Source organism: Mrakia frigida (genome assembly GCF_051309035.1).
Source record: "Mrakia frigida strain ATCC 22029 unplaced genomic scaffold BDY24scaffold_8, whole genome shotgun sequence".
Taxonomy (NCBI): domain Eukaryota; kingdom Fungi; phylum Basidiomycota; class Tremellomycetes; order Cystofilobasidiales; family Mrakiaceae; genus Mrakia; species Mrakia frigida.
Window position 1 is genome coordinate 539,589 of NW_027481273.1, and position 15,561 is coordinate 555,149.

The 15,561-nt window shown below is 55.1% G+C and overlaps 5 protein-coding genes across 5 annotated transcripts; 3 read left to right on the forward strand and 2 right to left on the reverse strand.

Annotated features, from left to right (window-relative positions):
- Positions 1-329: 329 nt before the first annotated feature.
- On the forward strand, positions 330-3,301 carry BDY24DRAFT_382895 (uncharacterized protein). Its single transcript, XM_076639580.1, has 8 exons — positions 330-727; positions 809-1,308; positions 1,387-1,540; positions 1,627-1,757; positions 1,842-1,922; positions 2,003-2,099; positions 2,186-2,374; positions 2,534-3,301. The coding sequence occupies exons 1-8, from the start codon at positions 605-607 to the stop codon at positions 3,221-3,223; spliced, it is 1,965 nt and encodes a 654-aa protein (XP_076498581.1). The 5' UTR covers positions 330-604; the 3' UTR covers positions 3,224-3,301.
- A 278-nt stretch (positions 3,302-3,579) lies between these two features.
- On the forward strand, positions 3,580-9,634 carry BDY24DRAFT_382897 (uncharacterized protein). Its single transcript, XM_076639581.1, has 16 exons — positions 3,580-3,680; positions 3,792-3,850; positions 4,003-4,736; positions 4,852-5,192; positions 5,273-6,471; positions 6,600-7,097; positions 7,216-7,473; positions 7,558-7,917; positions 8,036-8,143; positions 8,249-8,452; positions 8,529-8,597; positions 8,675-8,870; positions 8,945-8,998; positions 9,076-9,219; positions 9,291-9,390; positions 9,459-9,634. The coding sequence occupies exons 3-15, from the start codon at positions 4,015-4,017 to the stop codon at positions 9,332-9,334; spliced, it is 4,197 nt and encodes a 1,398-aa protein (XP_076498582.1). The 5' UTR covers positions 3,580-3,680; positions 3,792-3,850; positions 4,003-4,014; the 3' UTR covers positions 9,335-9,390; positions 9,459-9,634.
- Positions 9,635-9,716: 82 nt separating this feature from the next.
- On the reverse strand, positions 9,717-10,825 carry BDY24DRAFT_382898 (uncharacterized protein). Its single transcript, XM_076639582.1, has 4 exons — positions 10,775-10,825; positions 10,535-10,709; positions 10,270-10,439; positions 9,717-10,198 (listed from the first exon to the last, which is right to left on the reverse strand). The coding sequence occupies exons 1-4, from the start codon at positions 10,800-10,802 to the stop codon at positions 9,753-9,755; spliced, it is 819 nt and encodes a 272-aa protein (XP_076498583.1). The 5' UTR covers positions 10,803-10,825; the 3' UTR covers positions 9,717-9,752.
- On the forward strand, positions 10,808-13,260 carry BDY24DRAFT_382902 (uncharacterized protein). The gene is made up of 5 exons (XM_076639583.1): positions 10,808-11,321; positions 11,428-11,839; positions 11,901-12,609; positions 12,699-12,863; positions 12,991-13,260. The coding sequence occupies exons 1-4, from the start codon at positions 10,941-10,943 to the stop codon at positions 12,832-12,834; spliced, it is 1,638 nt and encodes a 545-aa protein (XP_076498584.1). The 5' UTR covers positions 10,808-10,940; the 3' UTR covers positions 12,835-12,863; positions 12,991-13,260.
- Positions 13,255-15,195, reverse strand: BDY24DRAFT_382905 (uncharacterized protein). The gene is made up of 2 exons (XM_076639584.1): positions 14,777-15,195; positions 13,255-14,536 (listed from the first exon to the last, which is right to left on the reverse strand). Exons 1-2 carry the CDS (start codon positions 15,145-15,147, stop codon positions 13,750-13,752), a joined length of 1,158 nt encoding a protein of 385 aa, XP_076498585.1. The 5' UTR covers positions 15,148-15,195; the 3' UTR covers positions 13,255-13,749.
- Between the last annotated feature and the right edge of the window lie 366 nt (positions 15,196-15,561).

A 15,561-nucleotide genomic window follows, 5' to 3' on the forward strand; every position in this document is an offset into this window, starting at 1 on the left:
TCTCACTTGGCCAGGTTTACCCTGGCACTTCCAGCCCAAATCCGAGACTGAGAGCCCAGAATATCTGCCGATACAGAGCGTTTAAGGTCCTGATACTATGCAGGTATAGTAAAGAGGTGGGCCCCATCACAGCGCACTCGGCGAAAAATTTCTCCTTCGCCTGTGAGAGAAAGTGCAGCGAGCGATTAAAATCAAAACTCATGCTTCGAGCGAGCTCGGGCGCGAGAGAGCAGGAGACGTTCCCTTTGCATCTTCTCTACAGCAGCGTGTGCGGACTTTGACTGCTTTTTTTTTTGTCAACTAGTGATTCGCAAGCTCGAGAAGGAAGACGAAAGAAAACCCAAAGAAAAATAGAAAAGAGGGGGCAAAACCTGGCCACCAGCCGAGCTTGCCGAGGTCCTAGTTCACTCTCTCCCTCCCTTTCCCTCATATGGAGTAGCTCTCCCGCTCGTTCGAGTCCCTCTAAACCTTCTGGACTTCCTTCGCTCTATTTCGACTTCAAGTCTCGTTCAAACACGCTGCTCTCTCCTTCCCTCTTCCTCCTTCGGCTCGAGCTCAACGCCCTCCTCCTTCCTCCCGCTTCCCTCCAGTCCGCTCCTTTACTATGGACACCGCCTCTCCTCCCTCCAACTCTGCATCCTCCACCTTCCCCAATCGCTCACCTGGACTTTGTATCTACCTCGATCCTACCTCTTTTCGAGCTCAAGAACTTTCTGAACAACTCCTCGTTCGTCCCGCTCGTTCAGCCCTCCGTCCCCTTCAAACCCTCTTACTCACCTCCTCTTGCCCTCATCTCGTCTTTTTACAGAACTTATCCTCCACCTCGACTCCTCTCCTAACCACTACTCTCTCAGAAGCTACTCACGTCGTTCTGAACCCTTTCTCGACGTTCGGACAAGGTCTCATTCAAGCTCAGACGTCTTCGACTCCCGTTCCATCCTCTCAGTACATCCTCGCCTTCAGATGGATCGAGGAGAGCATTCGTTTGGAGCAATACCAACCGGAGGATCCTTATCTCTACGTCCCTATAACCCAGGAGGGCCAAGAGGAGGAGGTCTCGATCCACGTCGGGGAAGGAACGACGGATGTCGAGCTCGAGCTTGAACCTCTCGACGCCGCCATAGAGGAATTGGAAGAAGTCGTCATGGCTACGGACGAGCTGGGAGAGGAGACGGAGGAGGTAGAAATTGAGGATGGTATAGAGGAAGAAGAAGAGGAGGATCCTGGGACAGCAGTTGACGCAGAGTCGGAGGGAGAGGACGAGCTGGATGAGTTGGATAGTGTGCAGGACGACGAGAGCCCATCTGAGTGAGTCTAGATCCTCTTCCTCCCTCGACTTCTCGAACGCTTCGTCTGACTCTTGACGGTCTGATTCGTTGACTCTAGTGGGGAGGATCCGACAACCTCGACCTCCGCTCTCCTGAAGAGGGAAGACGAGAACCTCGCTTCTTTCCTCGCTTCCTTCGATCCCGACGTCGACCCTTTCACCCAAGGCGGCGATGGTCTCGATAGTTTCGATCACTTCGTCAACAACTCGAGGGTGAGTTTGCATCTTTTCTGTTGAGAAGATGGAGAGGAAACGAAACGAGAGGCTGAGCTTTCCTCGACCTCGACGCGCGCGTCCAGGCTTCCAGCCGAACCGCCGAGGATTGCAGAACGGAGTATCGACAGCGGGACTTCTACTTTCGTCCGATGGTCATGCTTAAGAGGCAGGAATTTGGAGGGAATTTGATTGAGGAGGAGGAGCCTTCGGAGAAGTGAGTCGACCTGGCCTTTTCTGCTCGACCCTTCCTTTACCCTGAACGAGCTGACGGATCTTCCGTTCTACTTTCATCGTACAGGACCAGTTTGGTCGATGCTAAGGTAGAGATTGAGAAGTCGGTGGAAGGATCTAGGGGCTCGAAGAAAAAGATTCGGTCGATGTGAGTTTCTCGATGAGGATCACCAGGCTGCAATCCCCTGTCGATTGCTGATTGCCCGCTATCTTTTGCACCGCACGCAGCTCCCGACGATGGCTGCCCAAAGAAGTGACATATTTGCGCCGTTGTATCCGTGCAAGCTCTTCTTTAACGATTGCTGCTCAGGAGTTCTGCAAGATCGTGTGTCGCGTTCCTCTCCTCCCTCTTCCTTCGAGCTCGTTCTGACCCTCCTTCCCGACCGAACAACCTCCTCTACATCCTCTCAGTACCCCAATCGAACCCCAGCAGCCGCCATGGCCTACTACCGCAACGACAAGGCCACCTTTCTGTCCGAACAGGAGCGGCACGCTCGCAAACGATATCTTTCGCCGGCCCAGGAAGACGAGCTTGCTCGGATCCTAGCTCTTGGAAATGGTCAGAGTATCGATGCTTCCCTTAAACAGTTTTTGGAGAAGGTACGCTCCGTTTCATGGCCCAAGGACGCGTCGCCGCTCCTTCTTTTCTCGCCCTCGCTTGTAGACTCGAACCAGACTGTATCAGTCTGGCCTGCGAGACTACCTCGCTGACTGTTTCCCTTGCCGTAATGTCTTCTTTCGCTCCCTTCTCTTCTGCAGAACCCAGACCTCGACTTCAAACCTCTCAAGAGCTTCTACTGGCGAAACAGGAAGAGCTGGGCGCAATGTCCTATCAAAACTCAACCCCTCAATTCCTCCAGCCTCCCAGCATTCTTCCGAGGCCATCCCTCCGAGGCGTCGGTTTGGTCGTCGTCGTCGTCTTCGAAAAGACAGAGGATCGACGAGGGTCCAGTCGCGTCCGGATCGAACTCCCACCCTCCTCTTCCTCCTTCCTCCTCCTCTTCAGCTCTCCACCATCTCCAATCACGAACTCCCAAAACCTCTCCATCTCAGTCCAAACCTCGCAGCTCAATCCTTCCACCTCTTCCTTCCCTTCCACCACTCCCTTCTCTCCCTCCCCTCCTTCCCCTTCCACCGCTCTCACCTCGTACCCTCGAACCCCCGTCCTTCCTCCAACTAGGTTTCAGCCCTTCCTCCACCACATGCACCTCCTACTGCTGGTTCTGCGGTATCACCTCGAACCGAGTCGAGTTCATCCGAAACCTCGAACTCGCTCAACCCAGTCGGTCGGTCTGCAGCGAATGCTTGGGAGTGCTGAACGCGACGATGAGGGTGGAAGGTCCGGGGGCGAGGCTGGAGGGGATGGGAGGGGAGGAGAAGTTGGAATGGGTGGTGGGGGTTTTGATGGAGAACGGGAGGAAGAAGAGGAGGCGGTGGGTGGTTGGTTGAGGAGACTGGGCGGGAGGTTTGAAAGATTTTTGACGTTTTCTAGTTTTTATTTGTTGTCTATCTGTCCGTTTAGCTGAACTCAGGTCTCGAAGGCTGATAGAGAGCAGCTTCCGAAACAGAGAGCTCGACGCGTCCTTCTTCGACGCTTGCTCGTTCCTGCTCTCTTTTCCTCCAAGAAAGTTATCGCTCCTCCATCGTGTTGATCACGAACCAAGTCTTGATAGAGAAACTTCGCATGTTGAATTTTCTCCCTCTCTCGATTCGTTCAGTCCAGTCGCGTCTCTTTTTCTTGTGGTTTTCGTGGTTTTGCCCCCCGCGAAATCAGCCCCTTCGTCTCCCCTTCCCTTCTCTTTCGAAGACGCTCCTCCTCCCCAGACTCCAACGCCCACCCACCCATCCTCGAGGCTACAACTTACAGTCGCTACGACCTGATATCTGGAGATCGCTTAAACGCTTTGTGAGTAGAAAGAGAAGAGGACGATGTTGGTTGAGCTCCGTCCCTGTTGTTTTGCCGACTCCTTTGAGCTCACACCTCCTCCCTTTCTCTCTTTCGCCTTCCTTCTCACAGACATCATCCACTCTCTTCGGCGATAACCTTGAGGATCTTTTAGAACGTTTATCGAGCACGTGAGTACGATTAGAATTTTGTATCAAACAGGACTGGAGAGGGAGCGAGTGAGGAAGGGAAGGAGACGGAGGACGAGCTTTGTTTCCCTTCCCTCCTCCTTCCTTCTTTCGAAGCTCACCACCCACCACCCTTTCCTTTTCTTCCTCTTCAGAACTCCTCTCCGATGTCCCACTCTACTCCCTCCCGCCCTCGAGTCTCTGGAATTCCCGGTCCCGGTCCTCGAGCTTCCACGTCTGGGCTGCCTACTCCCTCTCGTCGAAAGTCATCCCTCGCTCCTTCAGAGATCAACACCTCCCGTCCGCCTTCAGCTCAAGAGGATGAAACCATGAGCCGAGCTCTCTCGGATGCCATGCGGCAGAATCCACCTTCAGCTTTCAGATCGCCTCAGCTCCCACCAGAAGGATCCTCGTTCGGTCTCGCTCAATCTCAAGGAAGGAGACCATCTTCGGCAGCGTCCTCCAACCACTCCTTCTACAGCGCGGCCTCCTCGAATGGAGGTGGATCTACCAGTGCTGCTCCACCTATGCCTCGTACGCCAGGAGGACCAGGCGGCTTGCTTCGAGCGAGCGTCAACAATCCTTCGACTCCGACAGCCAAAAGTGGGGCTTCAACCTCCTCGTCCTCCCAGCTCGGATTCACTCCTCGTCGGTCTATGGCAGGATCAGGGATCTCGAGACCGGAGAGTCGACAGGAGAGCAGACCTACGAGTGTGAGAGGCGTGGTGGGAGAGTTTGGAGTAGGGGAGAAGGTCAGGGTGGATTCGATGGGGATGGAAGGGACGCTGAGGTTCGTGGGAGAGATTGCAGGGAAACCGGGAGCGTGGGCGGGAGTGGAACTCAGTGGAGGGTTTACAGGGAAGGGAAAGAATGATGGGAGTGTGGGAGAGTGAGTTCGAGTGTTTCTTGTGCTTTTGCCTTGGGAGGGAGGGAGGGAAGGAGAGGTCGAAGCTGACCTTCGTGTTTCCCATCCTTTCGTTCGTTTGTTCTCTCCTTCGATGTAGGACTCGCTACTTCACCTGCCCTCCGATGTGTGGCATCTTCCTTCAGTATTCCAAGCTCTCGAGTCCAACCACAGGGCCAGGATCAGCTCGTCCGTCGTCGGTCATGTCGAATCGAAGCTCGGTTCGAGGGTCAGAGTCCCTTTCAGGGAGGGTCACACCTTCGCTCTCAGGACGAGCTACGCCTTCAGGTCGATCAACTCCTTCACACAACGGACTGCCGAGACCTCCACCGCTCTCGTCGTCGCTTCAGCAGTCGAGGACAGCTTCCAAATCGTCGGCGGAGGCTTCAGCTCTTGCAGAGTCCAACATCACCGCTGGATCGAGAGCTAGCAAGTATCTCGGTGAGTTCTTCCTTCTGCAGCTCGATATTGTTTCCTTCGGAGAGGTATGACGGTAGCTGAGCTCTCTTCCGGTCTTGCAGGAATGACGGCCAAGCAACTCAACTCTCGGACCACCAACCTCAACGAAAGCGTCGGATCCTCCTCCCTCTCCAAATCCATCTCCACCCCTCGAGCCCCTCGTCTCTCAGGCATCAGCGGTATCGGTCAACCCACTCCCACCCGATCCTCCTACGCTCCTCGACTCTCCCTCGGACCCTCCAGCACGCCAGGTCGAAGCGGTCGGTCCTCAGCAGCAGGCGTTCGATCCACACCCACGTCCGAAATGCCTCCTCCTCCCTCCCCGTCCAAGATGCTTCGTCCAGGTCCAGCACCAGCTCGTCCTTCGAGTCGTCAGTCGGATGCGTTTGGATCTCGGCCTCACAGTAGAGCATCGGAAGTTCGACCTCCGACGCCGAAGAGCAGCGCTCTCCTCGACCTCGAGAAGAACAACTTCACGTTGCAGGACAAGATCGCTAAACTCACGAGATCAACCTCCGCATCGAGTTCGGGACGAGCGTCGGTGCAGTCGAATCGGAGCAGCAGGAGGTCGTCGGATGCTTCGAGAGACGACAAGGAGGACGACGAGGAAGAGAACGAGGGAGACAAGACCTTCACGACGACGACGACGACTACGAGCAGTCATACGGACGCCGAGTTCGAACAACAACGACTTCGAATCGATCAACTTCGGATCCGGGTCGATGGACTCGAGAAGGAGAACCTCACTCTTCTCCTCGACGGCAAGAAATCGCCCGATCCCTCCACGCCCTCGACCAACCCTCTCAACCACTCCCGGATGGACTCTGTAGGATCTTCTTCCTCCGACGCTCGAGCCATAGCAGCCGAACGACAAGTCCAAGCCCACGCCACTCGACTCACCATCCTCGAATCCGAACTCGCCGCCTCCTCCCAAACCGCTCGAACCCTCCAAACCTCCATTGAAACCCTCGAACAGGCTGCTCTCCGGACTCAGGAGGAGCGAGCGAAGGAGCAGGAGGAGGCGAAGAAGGCGCAGAAGGAGCTGGGGACCAAGTTGGAGGAGTCGGAGAGGTTGGTGGTCGAGTTGAGGGGGGCGGCGGAGGGGAGGGAGAAGGCCGAGAGGGAGAGGGAGGAGGAGGCGAGGAGTAGGAAGAAGGAGATTGAGGGACTTCAGAAGAGGGTGGAGAGACTTGATGAGGAGCTGGAGCAGGAGAGGAATGAGTTGGGAGGACAGGTCGATGCGTTGAGGAAGGCTGGACAGGTACGTTTCGTCGTTTTCGGTCTCCGTTTCGACGCGTCGTTGTCGTTCTTGTCTTCGTTTCGATTCCTCGTTGCTCTCGACGACTTGAACTGACCTTCCAACCTCTTCTTCCCTTTTCACCACTACAGGATACCATCATGCTCTACGAAGAACGTCTGAACGCGGCCGAATCCCTTCGTTTCGACATGGAACTCGCTCTCCGTTCCCTCTCGGACCAACTCGATCAACAATCCTCCTCTCTCTCCACCCTCCACCAAGCTCCTCCCTCCCCTTCCTCTCTCTCCCGCCAAGCATCCACAGCCGCTGAGATCGACAACGAGAACCTCACCGAGCAGGTCAAGCACCTCACCAACAAGATTTCTTCGCTCGAAGACCAGCTCGAGGAGATGCAGGTGCAGGCGGAGAGGGACGAGGCGGCGGCGAACAAAAAGTTGGAGAGGAGCAAAGAGGCGGAGGGGAGACTGAAGGGGGAGGTGGAGGAGGTGAGGAGGGAGATGGAGGAAGGAGGGAAAAGGGAGGGGAAGGCGCGAGAGAGGATTGGGGAGGTGGAGGAGGCGTTGAAGGAGAGCGGAGCGGCTTTGGAGAATGCGAGGGCCGAGATCGAAGGGCTGAGAGCGGAGGTTACGGTGAGTGGTCGTTCGCCTGTCTTTCTTTCGCTCTCGTCTCGTCTCGTTCGAGCGAATGGAAATCGAATCTGACCTCTTCTCCCTCCCTTTCGCCGCCCCTTCGCTCCCTCTTCCACAGAACCTCGAGAACCTCCAAGCAGGAGCCCAGACCGACGAGCACGACCAACTCAAGGAAACTGCTACCCGAGCCGACGCCGAGAGGACTCGTTTGGAGGCCGAGATCGAGACGTTGAAGAACAAGCTCGAGGACGCGCTGGGAGAGGTCAGGCAGGCTGTGGAGACGGCTAGTCAGGCGATGAAAGATGGGGAAGAAAGGAAGTTGGAACTCGAGGAGCTGAGGGCGGACTTGAAGAGCGCGTTGGACGATAACGACGAGGTGAGGGGATGGGTTGGGTCGCGTCGTCGTCTCCGTCGAATGTGTCCTCGATGCTGACTTCTTCATCTTCGTCGTTCGTCGCAGCTCCTCCACACCACTGAAGATCTCGAAACCAAACTCAAGACCCTCTACTCCACTCCCTCCTCCTCAACCAACGACGACGCTCTCTCCGAACTCCGCCAGCAACACGCTCGAGAGAACGATCTCCTCGTCGAAGAGATCCGCTCTCTCAAACGCAAGCTCGGCTCCCCCGTGTCTCCCAACGGAACGGAAGAGTTTGTCATCTCGGAGAACAGCAGTCCCGCCATCGCTCAGATCAAGTCGGTCTCGAAGAAGGGAAGCAGGGAGAGCTTGACGGGGAGTGTGGCTTCGAGGTCGTCGAGGTTGAGCATCGGAGCGAAGGATGAGGAGGCGGTGATGAGGGATCAGATTCGAGGGTTCCAGGTGAGCTCAGAGGGTTTCTTTGGAGAGGGGGAGTGGGAGAGATGGAAGGAGGCGAAGGGATGGACCAGAGAGAGACTTCGGCGTGCTGATCAAGACTCTCCTTGCTTTCTTTTTGCAGCACATCATCGAGGAGCTTACGAAGGAGGCTTCGACCTCGTCCGCTCAGCTTTACTCCCTCAAGAACGAGAAGGATCAGCTTCTTGCCGAGACCGAGGACTTGAGAGACGTGAGTTTGCTCTCGCGTCGCATCGCATTTTACCTAGACGATCTTCCCGTCCGCCCCTTCTCGAACGCTGACTCCTCTCCCGTTCTCTTGATGTTCATCTCGAAGACCGTCAAAGCTCTGGAACTCACTCTCGAGGAAGGCATCCTGTCCGAAGAGGGCAAGCTCGAAGCCGAAGCTGCTGCCGCTGGCCTTCGACCTCCTCCTTTGACGAACGGAGCTCCTTCATCGCCGTCTCGGGACGCTGCTCGACTGGCCAAGCAACTTGCCGAAGCTCAGGTCGCCTTGGACTCTCAGTCTCGGAGACACGACGTGAGCTTCCGCGTCTCTCCACTTTCTCTCCCCCGTTTCGAGAACTGACTCCCTCGTTTCTTGCTGAAACCTACAGGCCGACTTTGAACGCTACCAGAAGAAGCTCGCCGAGATCGATCAGAAGAATCTTCGAGAGGTTCACGAGGTTCGTTCACTTTCTTTCTACATCTCTCCAAGTCCATCTTCCTTCCTGACCTCTCTTTCTCCTTTGACCTGCATCAGCTCGAAAGCCTCATCGAATCCAAGATCTACCGAGAAGACGAGCTCGAACGGGAGATCGAGGACCTCAAGTACGAGATTACGAAGAGCGGGATCTCAAAGATCAAGACGAACGGACATCATGCGCTGCAGTCGCGTCGGAAGGGGGACGACTTGACGCCCAAGCTTGGGTCTTTCGCTGCTCAGAAGGTTTCGGATGGTAAGTTCACTCTCCTTCTTCTTCCTCGTTCGAGCGAGTACTGACTTTCACTCTTCTCGACTTCTTTCTGACAGGAGACGCCTGCGAACTCTGCGACGACCCGACGCACGACATTCAGTTCTGCCCTCGTTTGTCCTTTTCTCCCCTTCTCCCCACGGTTTTTCGAGCAAGAACTGACTCCGCGTATTCTTCTTGCTCTCAACAGTATTCTCTGGAGCTGCCGAACAGAGCTCGTACGATCCGGAAGCCTTCGACGAGAACGAGCTCAACTCCCCTCTCGCCAACAGGGGTCACGGCAACCCCTCGAAGGGACGCCCTGCGATTTGGTGCGAGGATTGCGAGTCTACTGGTGAGCCATACTTCTTTCGCTTCTTGTGAAGCGCGATCCTGATCTAACGCTCGCTTCCCTCGACCTGACAGACCACTCGACGGAGGACTGCGTTTACGCTCAGGAAGTATTCTGATCCCTCCGACACCCTACTATTCACTAGCTCCTATTTCTTCATCACGACAGTTCACGGTGAGCACACTTTCTTCTCGACGACCTCCGAACAATCGCTGACCTCGTTTCCGCGTCTCCTTTTGCAGACCGATTCACGACCTCTTTCTCTCCTGCCTCTTTTTCGTTTTTACCTTACTCTACGTGCCACCTCCGATCGTTTCTTTACTTCTTGGGTCTATGTCTGCCTTGTTCTCTTTCGTCCACTGCTGGATATGCATGCTGTCTCTCTCACTCTCTCGCTCTGGATCGCTCTCTCTTCGACGCGACCTTGTTCGACGCGTTCTCCCTTTCGCTCTCCTGCTCTTCGGGCTTCCTGAGGGAGTTCGATGCCCTTTGGTAGCCAAGAACAGAATGAAAACGATCGCATGGTCCTAAATGAACTACGTGCTACTCTTCTTCACAGGCTCCACTCCCACTGCCTTCTTCTGCGTCGGCCTTCTCCCCTCCTCCTTCTTCCTCGCCGCTTCTCTCCCCAAAACGATCCCCTCCAACCTCCCTATCGACCTCGGCAACTTGCAAAGCACCTTATCCTTCCCGTTACAATCTCTAGCCTTCACCAACCTCACGTACTCCTTCTTGGGATCCCATTTCTCTCCCTTCCTCTTCGCTTCCGCCTCAATCAACTTGAGGATCTCGAGATCCACAGCGTCCGCAAACTCGTCCGTTTCCTGAGGGTTCCCTTGAACGACGAAGGCTTCTTCGATGGCGGCGATGAAGAGTTCGAAGGTTACTGCGAAGGACACGAAGGAAGGGATTGCTGGGTGGTCGGAGGGGAGAGAGGCGATAAGAGGGAGGAACGGGAGGAGGGCTTGAGCTACTTCGGGTCCTGTGGATTGAACGCAGGGGAAAAGAAGATGTCAGCGAGTGTATCGAGCTACAAGAAGAGGAGGGATCAACCGTCGTCGTAGACCTGTTCCTCGTCGACCCAAAATCCCTCATAGCGACCCTCGTCTTCCTCGTCCCGGTCTGGATTCGCGCAGTCCCAAACCATGGTGATATGGGAGGAGACATTCGACATCTGGAGCCTGAGATTTCTAACGTGGGACTCCAGTCCTGCCAAAGCGATCCTTAGAGCATGGCGAGAAGAAGAAAGGATGAGCTCGAGCCTGAGTCGTCGGGCGCTCCTTTCTGCTCACCCACAAAACAGCCTGGCTGAACTCACTTATCAGGCTTCTCAACGACCGTATGAATCAGAGTACGAGTTTTGGTTGATGTGACGTTGTCGAGGAGGAGCTGTTCGAGGACGGTCCCTCGTTGTTCGAAGGTGAGATGGGAAATGGAAGGAGGAAGGCCGGTGAGGTCGAGCACTTTGGGCTTCTTTGTTGACGAGGAGGAGGCTGGAAGGGAGAAAGAGGTGAATTCAGAAATGGGCTGAAGAGGTAGAAGCGAAGGAGGGACTGACCTTCAGCGTTCTTTCTTTTGGAGGACATGCTAGAGGGAGGACTGAGTGAGGGTTGGAGGAGTGAGGGAAGGCTGAAATCGGTGAGCTCTCGTGTTTCGCCTTCCCTCCTTCTTCCTTCCCGACCACGACATCCTCGAACGTTTTTTCATCTCGGGATCCACTCCAAATGGACCCATCGAACCCTCCTCCCGAAGACCTATCATCTTCGAAGTCAAAAGACGAAGGAAGGTCCACCGAGCCTCGCGCTCCTCCCGCTTCCCCTCCTCCTCCATCCTCAATCTCCCTCCTGCCTCCACCCCTCCCCAGCGACTCTCCCAACATCTCCTCCGACTCAATCATACCCACCCGAGTCCCATACGGAGGACTTCCTCCCGAGCTCTGGTCCTGGATCATGGCCATCTCGAATACTTCCTCGAACGGATCCGAGCCTCATCCCGAGCGATTCGAGAGCCTGCTTCAGTTCATCCTGTTCATGGACACCTTCCACGCGAAGCAGATCGCCTCTCCCGAGCTCATGGCATGTTGTTTGGTCTCCAAGAAGTTCTACGTGAGTCGGCCTAGCTGCTGAAAGGAAGGAAGGGAAGGGAGCCTAAGCTGACCGACCTTTCCTCCCCTGCTCTCGTCCCTTTCTCTCTCCCTCGTCGACCTTCCAGGGTCTTGCCATCAAATACCTCTACAGAGACGTCACTCTCTATTCCTTCAAAAGCTTTCAAGACTACGTTAAGCTCATCAGAGAAGACGCTCTTTCGCCAGATCCTCGAAACCTCGGTCGAACTCTCGTTTCTCTGGACCTCAAAAGCGACAACTATCCTCCTCCCTTCGACGTTTTTCGACTCCCACCGTCCCTCTCTCCAGTGGAAGGACAACTCGCCGTCTCGGAACAGGCTCCTGAACGGAAACTCGCCTTGCAAGAGGGAGAGGAGGAGGCCTTGACGGTTTACGACCTCCTCCCTTACACTCCCAACCTCGCCGTCCTCCTCGTCGGCGACGAAATGAACGTAAAGCCGTCCTTCTTTCGGACAATCGAGCTTAGAGCATCGGAGGTTCACCTCGCTTGCTGGTATCGTGAGAACCGTCCCTTTTCAGGTGTGGGCAAAGCAAAGAAGGAGGATCACGACTGACTCAGTTGACCCACCGCGTCGCTTCTTCTCCTCTTTGCTCCTTATAGACGTCGAAGTCACCAACTTCAACCTCCCCTCCTTCCTCGCCGCCTTCACTGCCCTCTCCTCAACCCTCCAAGAACTAGGCTTCCACTCAACCTCCTCCGTCCTCTCTCCCCTCCCCTTCCCCACCCAAACCTTCCCATCCCTCACCCTCCCAAACGTCCACTCCCTCCGAATCCGATCCCCCATGACAGGAGGAAACGGCTCCCTCTTCCGTCTCCTTACCAACTGGAACCTCCCTTCGCTCCTCCTCCTTCATCTCGATCCCCACGACGAAGCCGTCGACCAACCTTCCTTCCTCCTCCCCTTCTTCGAAAAACATGGACGTGACGTTCAAGACTTCTTCTTCGACTCAACCTTCTTCGAAGACTTCTTACCCTACGTGCACCTCTTGCCGAACCTTACGAGCTTGAGTGCGTACATCTTCGATATACCTTCGACGGCGTCGTTGGAAGGGGTCAAGCCGATGTTTGGGAGGTTGAAGTCGTTGCTGGCGTACTCGGCCAGGGAATACACGGGGTACGACGAGGAGGACGAGGAGGTTCAGGAGAGGATTGTGGAGGAGGTGACGAGGACGAAGAGGGTGACGGAGGAGCTGGATAGGAAGAGTTTGCCAATGTTGGAGGATTTGTTGTGGGTTGGAGGGAAGGAGGAAGAACGAGGTGGGAAGATGTGAGTTTTTCTGCGTTTGATCTTCCCTTGGAAACTTCCGTACTGAAGCTCAGGAGCTGACAATATCGTCTGCTCTTTCTTATTCGTAGCATCCGAGAATGGCTCGCTCGTCTCGGAGAGGAAGGGGTTCGTACGCGTCTCGCCATTGTCGACAGGGAGGAACCGATCTCGGTCTTCCAGGGAGAGCCTCAGGCTCAGCTTCCGGAATCCGGTGAAAACGAGTAGAGAGGGCTCTAAGCTTTACTCGTCTTGAGGTGAGTTTACCTTCTTCTTCGATTCGACGACTAGGTCTGAATTCGAGGTCGACGCGTCGACGCACGATCCTTCGATTTCCTTCCTCTTCGCTGACTCTTGCCTTCCTTTGCCTTTGTTTTGCCCTAGATCACGTTTCCAAGACTCGAAGTTTCAACTCTCCCGACCATGGAGGCCTCTTTCTTCTTCTCTCGCGTCGTTGTCGTCGTCCGTTCGATCATCTTCTTTCGCTTTGCGTTCGTCCAGTTGTTCGGGAATTCGTTGCTCAATATCTATCTGTACATACCAGTCGCTTTTATATCATCAGCTCAGGCATCCAGACGCTGACAGGAGCGAAAGAAGAGGGAAACAACAAGACGTCGAGCTCGAGGGAAGAAGGGACGACGCGTTTCTCCTCCCTCTTCCCCTCACTTCCTCCCTCTCCCTCTCACCCTCTTCACCCTTGGAGTCCGAACCTCTTCCTCCAGCTCGGACACCTTGCCAAAAGATCAAGTCTAGCTCTCTGAGTGCTCAACGAGCAAAAAAAGCACATTGAGTTTTTGGAGTTCGATTCGGTTCTGTCGTAGCTGTTGTTGTACGATTCAAGAAGTGTAAGAAGTGTGTAGAGCAAAGAAAAACAAGAAACAAGCGAGCAAGAGGGAAAAAGTTTTGAGCCCACTGAGCTGTCTAGAGCGAGTGAGCGTTTTTGTAGAACAGAGTGAAAGAGACGAAATGGAACGAAGGTCGAAAAGTGGCCCAAGAAGGAAAGAAAGTTGAAGGGAGGTAGAGAAGAATGTAAGGTGAGGTGGAGATGAACTGAGCGTTTTGGAGGGAAGTATGCAAGAGGTACTGTAGAGTTTGATTCTGAATCGTCGCCTTCGTCGTGTTCCGTCGTCCTCCCTGCCTCGCTCAAACCCTCACTCCGCCGACCAAGCTCCCTCCCTCGCTGACAATCTGCGTCTTCACACCCTCGTCGACCACGCTCGAGTGAAGGGTAATAGGAGAGGAGGAAGCTTCGATGATCTTTCTTCCTACTCCCTGGCCGTTGACGTTATGCGAGGTTGGAGGAGGAGGGAGGGAGGAGGTCGTGTGAGCTTCGACGTTGGGAGGCGGGGAGGAAGGAGGAGGGTTGACGATTTGTTGGGTGATTTCGGAGGAGAGGTTGGAGGGTCGGCGTTGGTTTGGAGGTTTGGGTGTGGAGGAGGAGGTGAGTTTGGAAGAAGGAGGAGGGACGGACGAGTTGGAGGAAGGTGAAGGTGCGGAGGAGAAGGAGGGCGGCGAAACGAGTGCTGTAGATTCCTTCCTCCTTCCAACCTCGGAAGCCAAAGCACTCTTCCTCTTCTTCTTCAGGTTGGTCGCACTCGTAGTCGCCGTTGTAGAGGTAGCTGGCTTCACGACTCCTCCTCCTGCAGCAGCAGCCGCCGCCGCCGCGAGCTTCGCCTTGTTCAAAGCTCCTCCCTTGAGCGGTACGTTGACGCTGCCCGTCGTGTTCCTCCTGAAGACTCCCGTCGGACGAGTGCCTACGGATCCTGCTCCGTGATGAGGTTTGGATTTGCCTCCGTCGGTGGTTGCTCTACGGGAGGGAGTCGCAGGGTTGGAGGGGAAGAGTCGAGGAGGAGGAGGAGGGACGTAAGGAGAGTAGGTTGGAGGAGAGAAGCGGTCGTTCGAGAGGGAGGTGGGGACAGGTTGGGAGCATCTGTTTTTTGAGAGCGAGAGCGAGCAAGGGAAACAGGTGGGGAAAGGAAAGGAAGGTTGGAGTCGTGTGAAGGGGAAGAAGGCGCAGGAAAGGAAGGGAGACAGAGGCGTCGTGTCAGCTCGGTCTTCCCTCCCTCCGCTTCTAAAAGCTCGAAAACTCCTAGTCCTTCTAGCGGAAAACTCCATTTCTTGGACTACCAGAAAGCTGGGAGGCAGGAGAACAAAACGGTGCAAAACTCACGATATTAAAATCAAAGGCAGGTTGGCTACACCTCCTAGACTCTGACTTCTCTTCTCTCTCTCGCTGCTCGCCCTCCTGCTGTCTCCCGTCGAACCTCCATAGGCTCCTCCCTCTGGGCCACCAGAAACTGAACTTCCTACGGGACTGCCAGCTCTACTGCCACTTCCTTCCGACGAGGATCCTCCGAGGGTGGGTGGAGTGGTTGTTGCAGGAAAGGAGGAGGAAGGCGAGAAGGGGTAGCCGGAAGGAAACCTGGCCGTTTTGGAGAGTCGTCGGTTGTGCGAAGAGGAGGACGAGCACGAGGACGATTTCGTCGAAGAACGGGAACGAGTTCGAGGAGGGAAGGTGAGAGGAATACGAGAAGGGGGCATCGAAAGAAGAAGAAACGAGAGGAAGCGGGAGGGAGGAGGGGAGTGAAGGTTGGGTGAGAGAGAAGAGAGGAAGGAAAGAGTCGAGGAAGCTCCGTTGGACAGGTCGGCCCCACTTTGAATCGACCGTTTCACAAAAAATCAGGAGAAAAATGTCTCATTTAACGTACGCTCGTGTATACAAAGCGGTCGAAGAAATGGGAGCCGAAGAATTCTAAAGAGTCCTCGGTCGAAGGATGCGAAGCAGGAAGGAGGGAGGGAAGGAAGAGTCGAGCTCACAAAGGGGGGAGTCTGCTCCTTTTCCGCCCGAAGGCCTCATTTTCACCTTGTTTTGATTCAGATTTTTCAGAGAAGACAGTGCTAGCCTATAGTCGAGTCTAGGTACGGACTCACGAAAAGTTCAGAAAATTGTAGACT

Excerpts from the sequence above, each read along its gene's own strand:
- BDY24DRAFT_382898 (XM_076639582.1), bottom strand. The coding sequence starts at position 10,802 with ATGTCCTCCAAAAGAAAGAACGCTGAAG. Across the intron at positions 10,710-10,774 it reads CAAAAGAAAGAACGCTGAAG|CCTCCTCCTCGTCAACAAAG; the intron begins GTCAGTCCCTCC and ends TCTCCCTTCCAG. Across the intron at positions 10,440-10,534 it reads GTCGTTGAGAAGCCTGATAA|GATCGCTTTGGCAGGACTGG; the intron begins GTGAGTTCAGCC and ends CCATGCTCTAAG.
- BDY24DRAFT_382902 (XM_076639583.1), top strand. The coding sequence starts at position 10,941 with ATGGACCCATCGAACCCTCCTCCCGAAGACCTATCATCTTCGAAGTCA. Across the intron at positions 11,322-11,427 it reads TGGTCTCCAAGAAGTTCTAC|GGTCTTGCCATCAAATACCT; the intron begins GTGAGTCGGCCT and ends TCGACCTTCCAG. Across the intron at positions 11,840-11,900 it reads TCACCTCGCTTGCTGGTATC|TTGACCCACCGCGTCGCTTC; the intron begins GTGAGAACCGTC and ends CGACTGACTCAG.
- BDY24DRAFT_382905 (XM_076639584.1), bottom strand. The coding sequence starts at position 15,147 with ATGCCCCCTTCTCGTATTCCTCTCACCTTCCCTCCTCGAACTCGTTCC. Across the intron at positions 14,537-14,776 it reads CTGCCTTTGATTTTAATATC|ATGCTCCCAACCTGTCCCCA; the intron begins GTGAGTTTTGCA and ends CTCAAAAAACAG.
- BDY24DRAFT_382897 (XM_076639581.1), top strand. The coding sequence starts at position 4,015 with ATGTCCCACTCTACTCCCTCCCGCCCTCGAGTCTCTGGAATTCCCGGT. Across the intron at positions 4,737-4,851 it reads AATGATGGGAGTGTGGGAGA|GACTCGCTACTTCACCTGCC; the intron begins GTGAGTTCGAGT and ends CCTTCGATGTAG. Across the intron at positions 8,598-8,674 it reads ATCTTCGAGAGGTTCACGAG|CTCGAAAGCCTCATCGAATC; the intron begins GTTCGTTCACTT and ends GACCTGCATCAG.
- BDY24DRAFT_382895 (XM_076639580.1), top strand. The coding sequence starts at position 605 with ATGGACACCGCCTCTCCTCCCTCCAACTCTGCATCCTCCACCTTCCCC. Across the intron at positions 728-808 it reads AACTTTCTGAACAACTCCTC|AACTTATCCTCCACCTCGAC; the intron begins GTTCGTCCCGCT and ends GTCTTTTTACAG. Across the intron at positions 2,375-2,533 it reads TTAAACAGTTTTTGGAGAAG|AACCCAGACCTCGACTTCAA; the intron begins GTACGCTCCGTT and ends TCTCTTCTGCAG.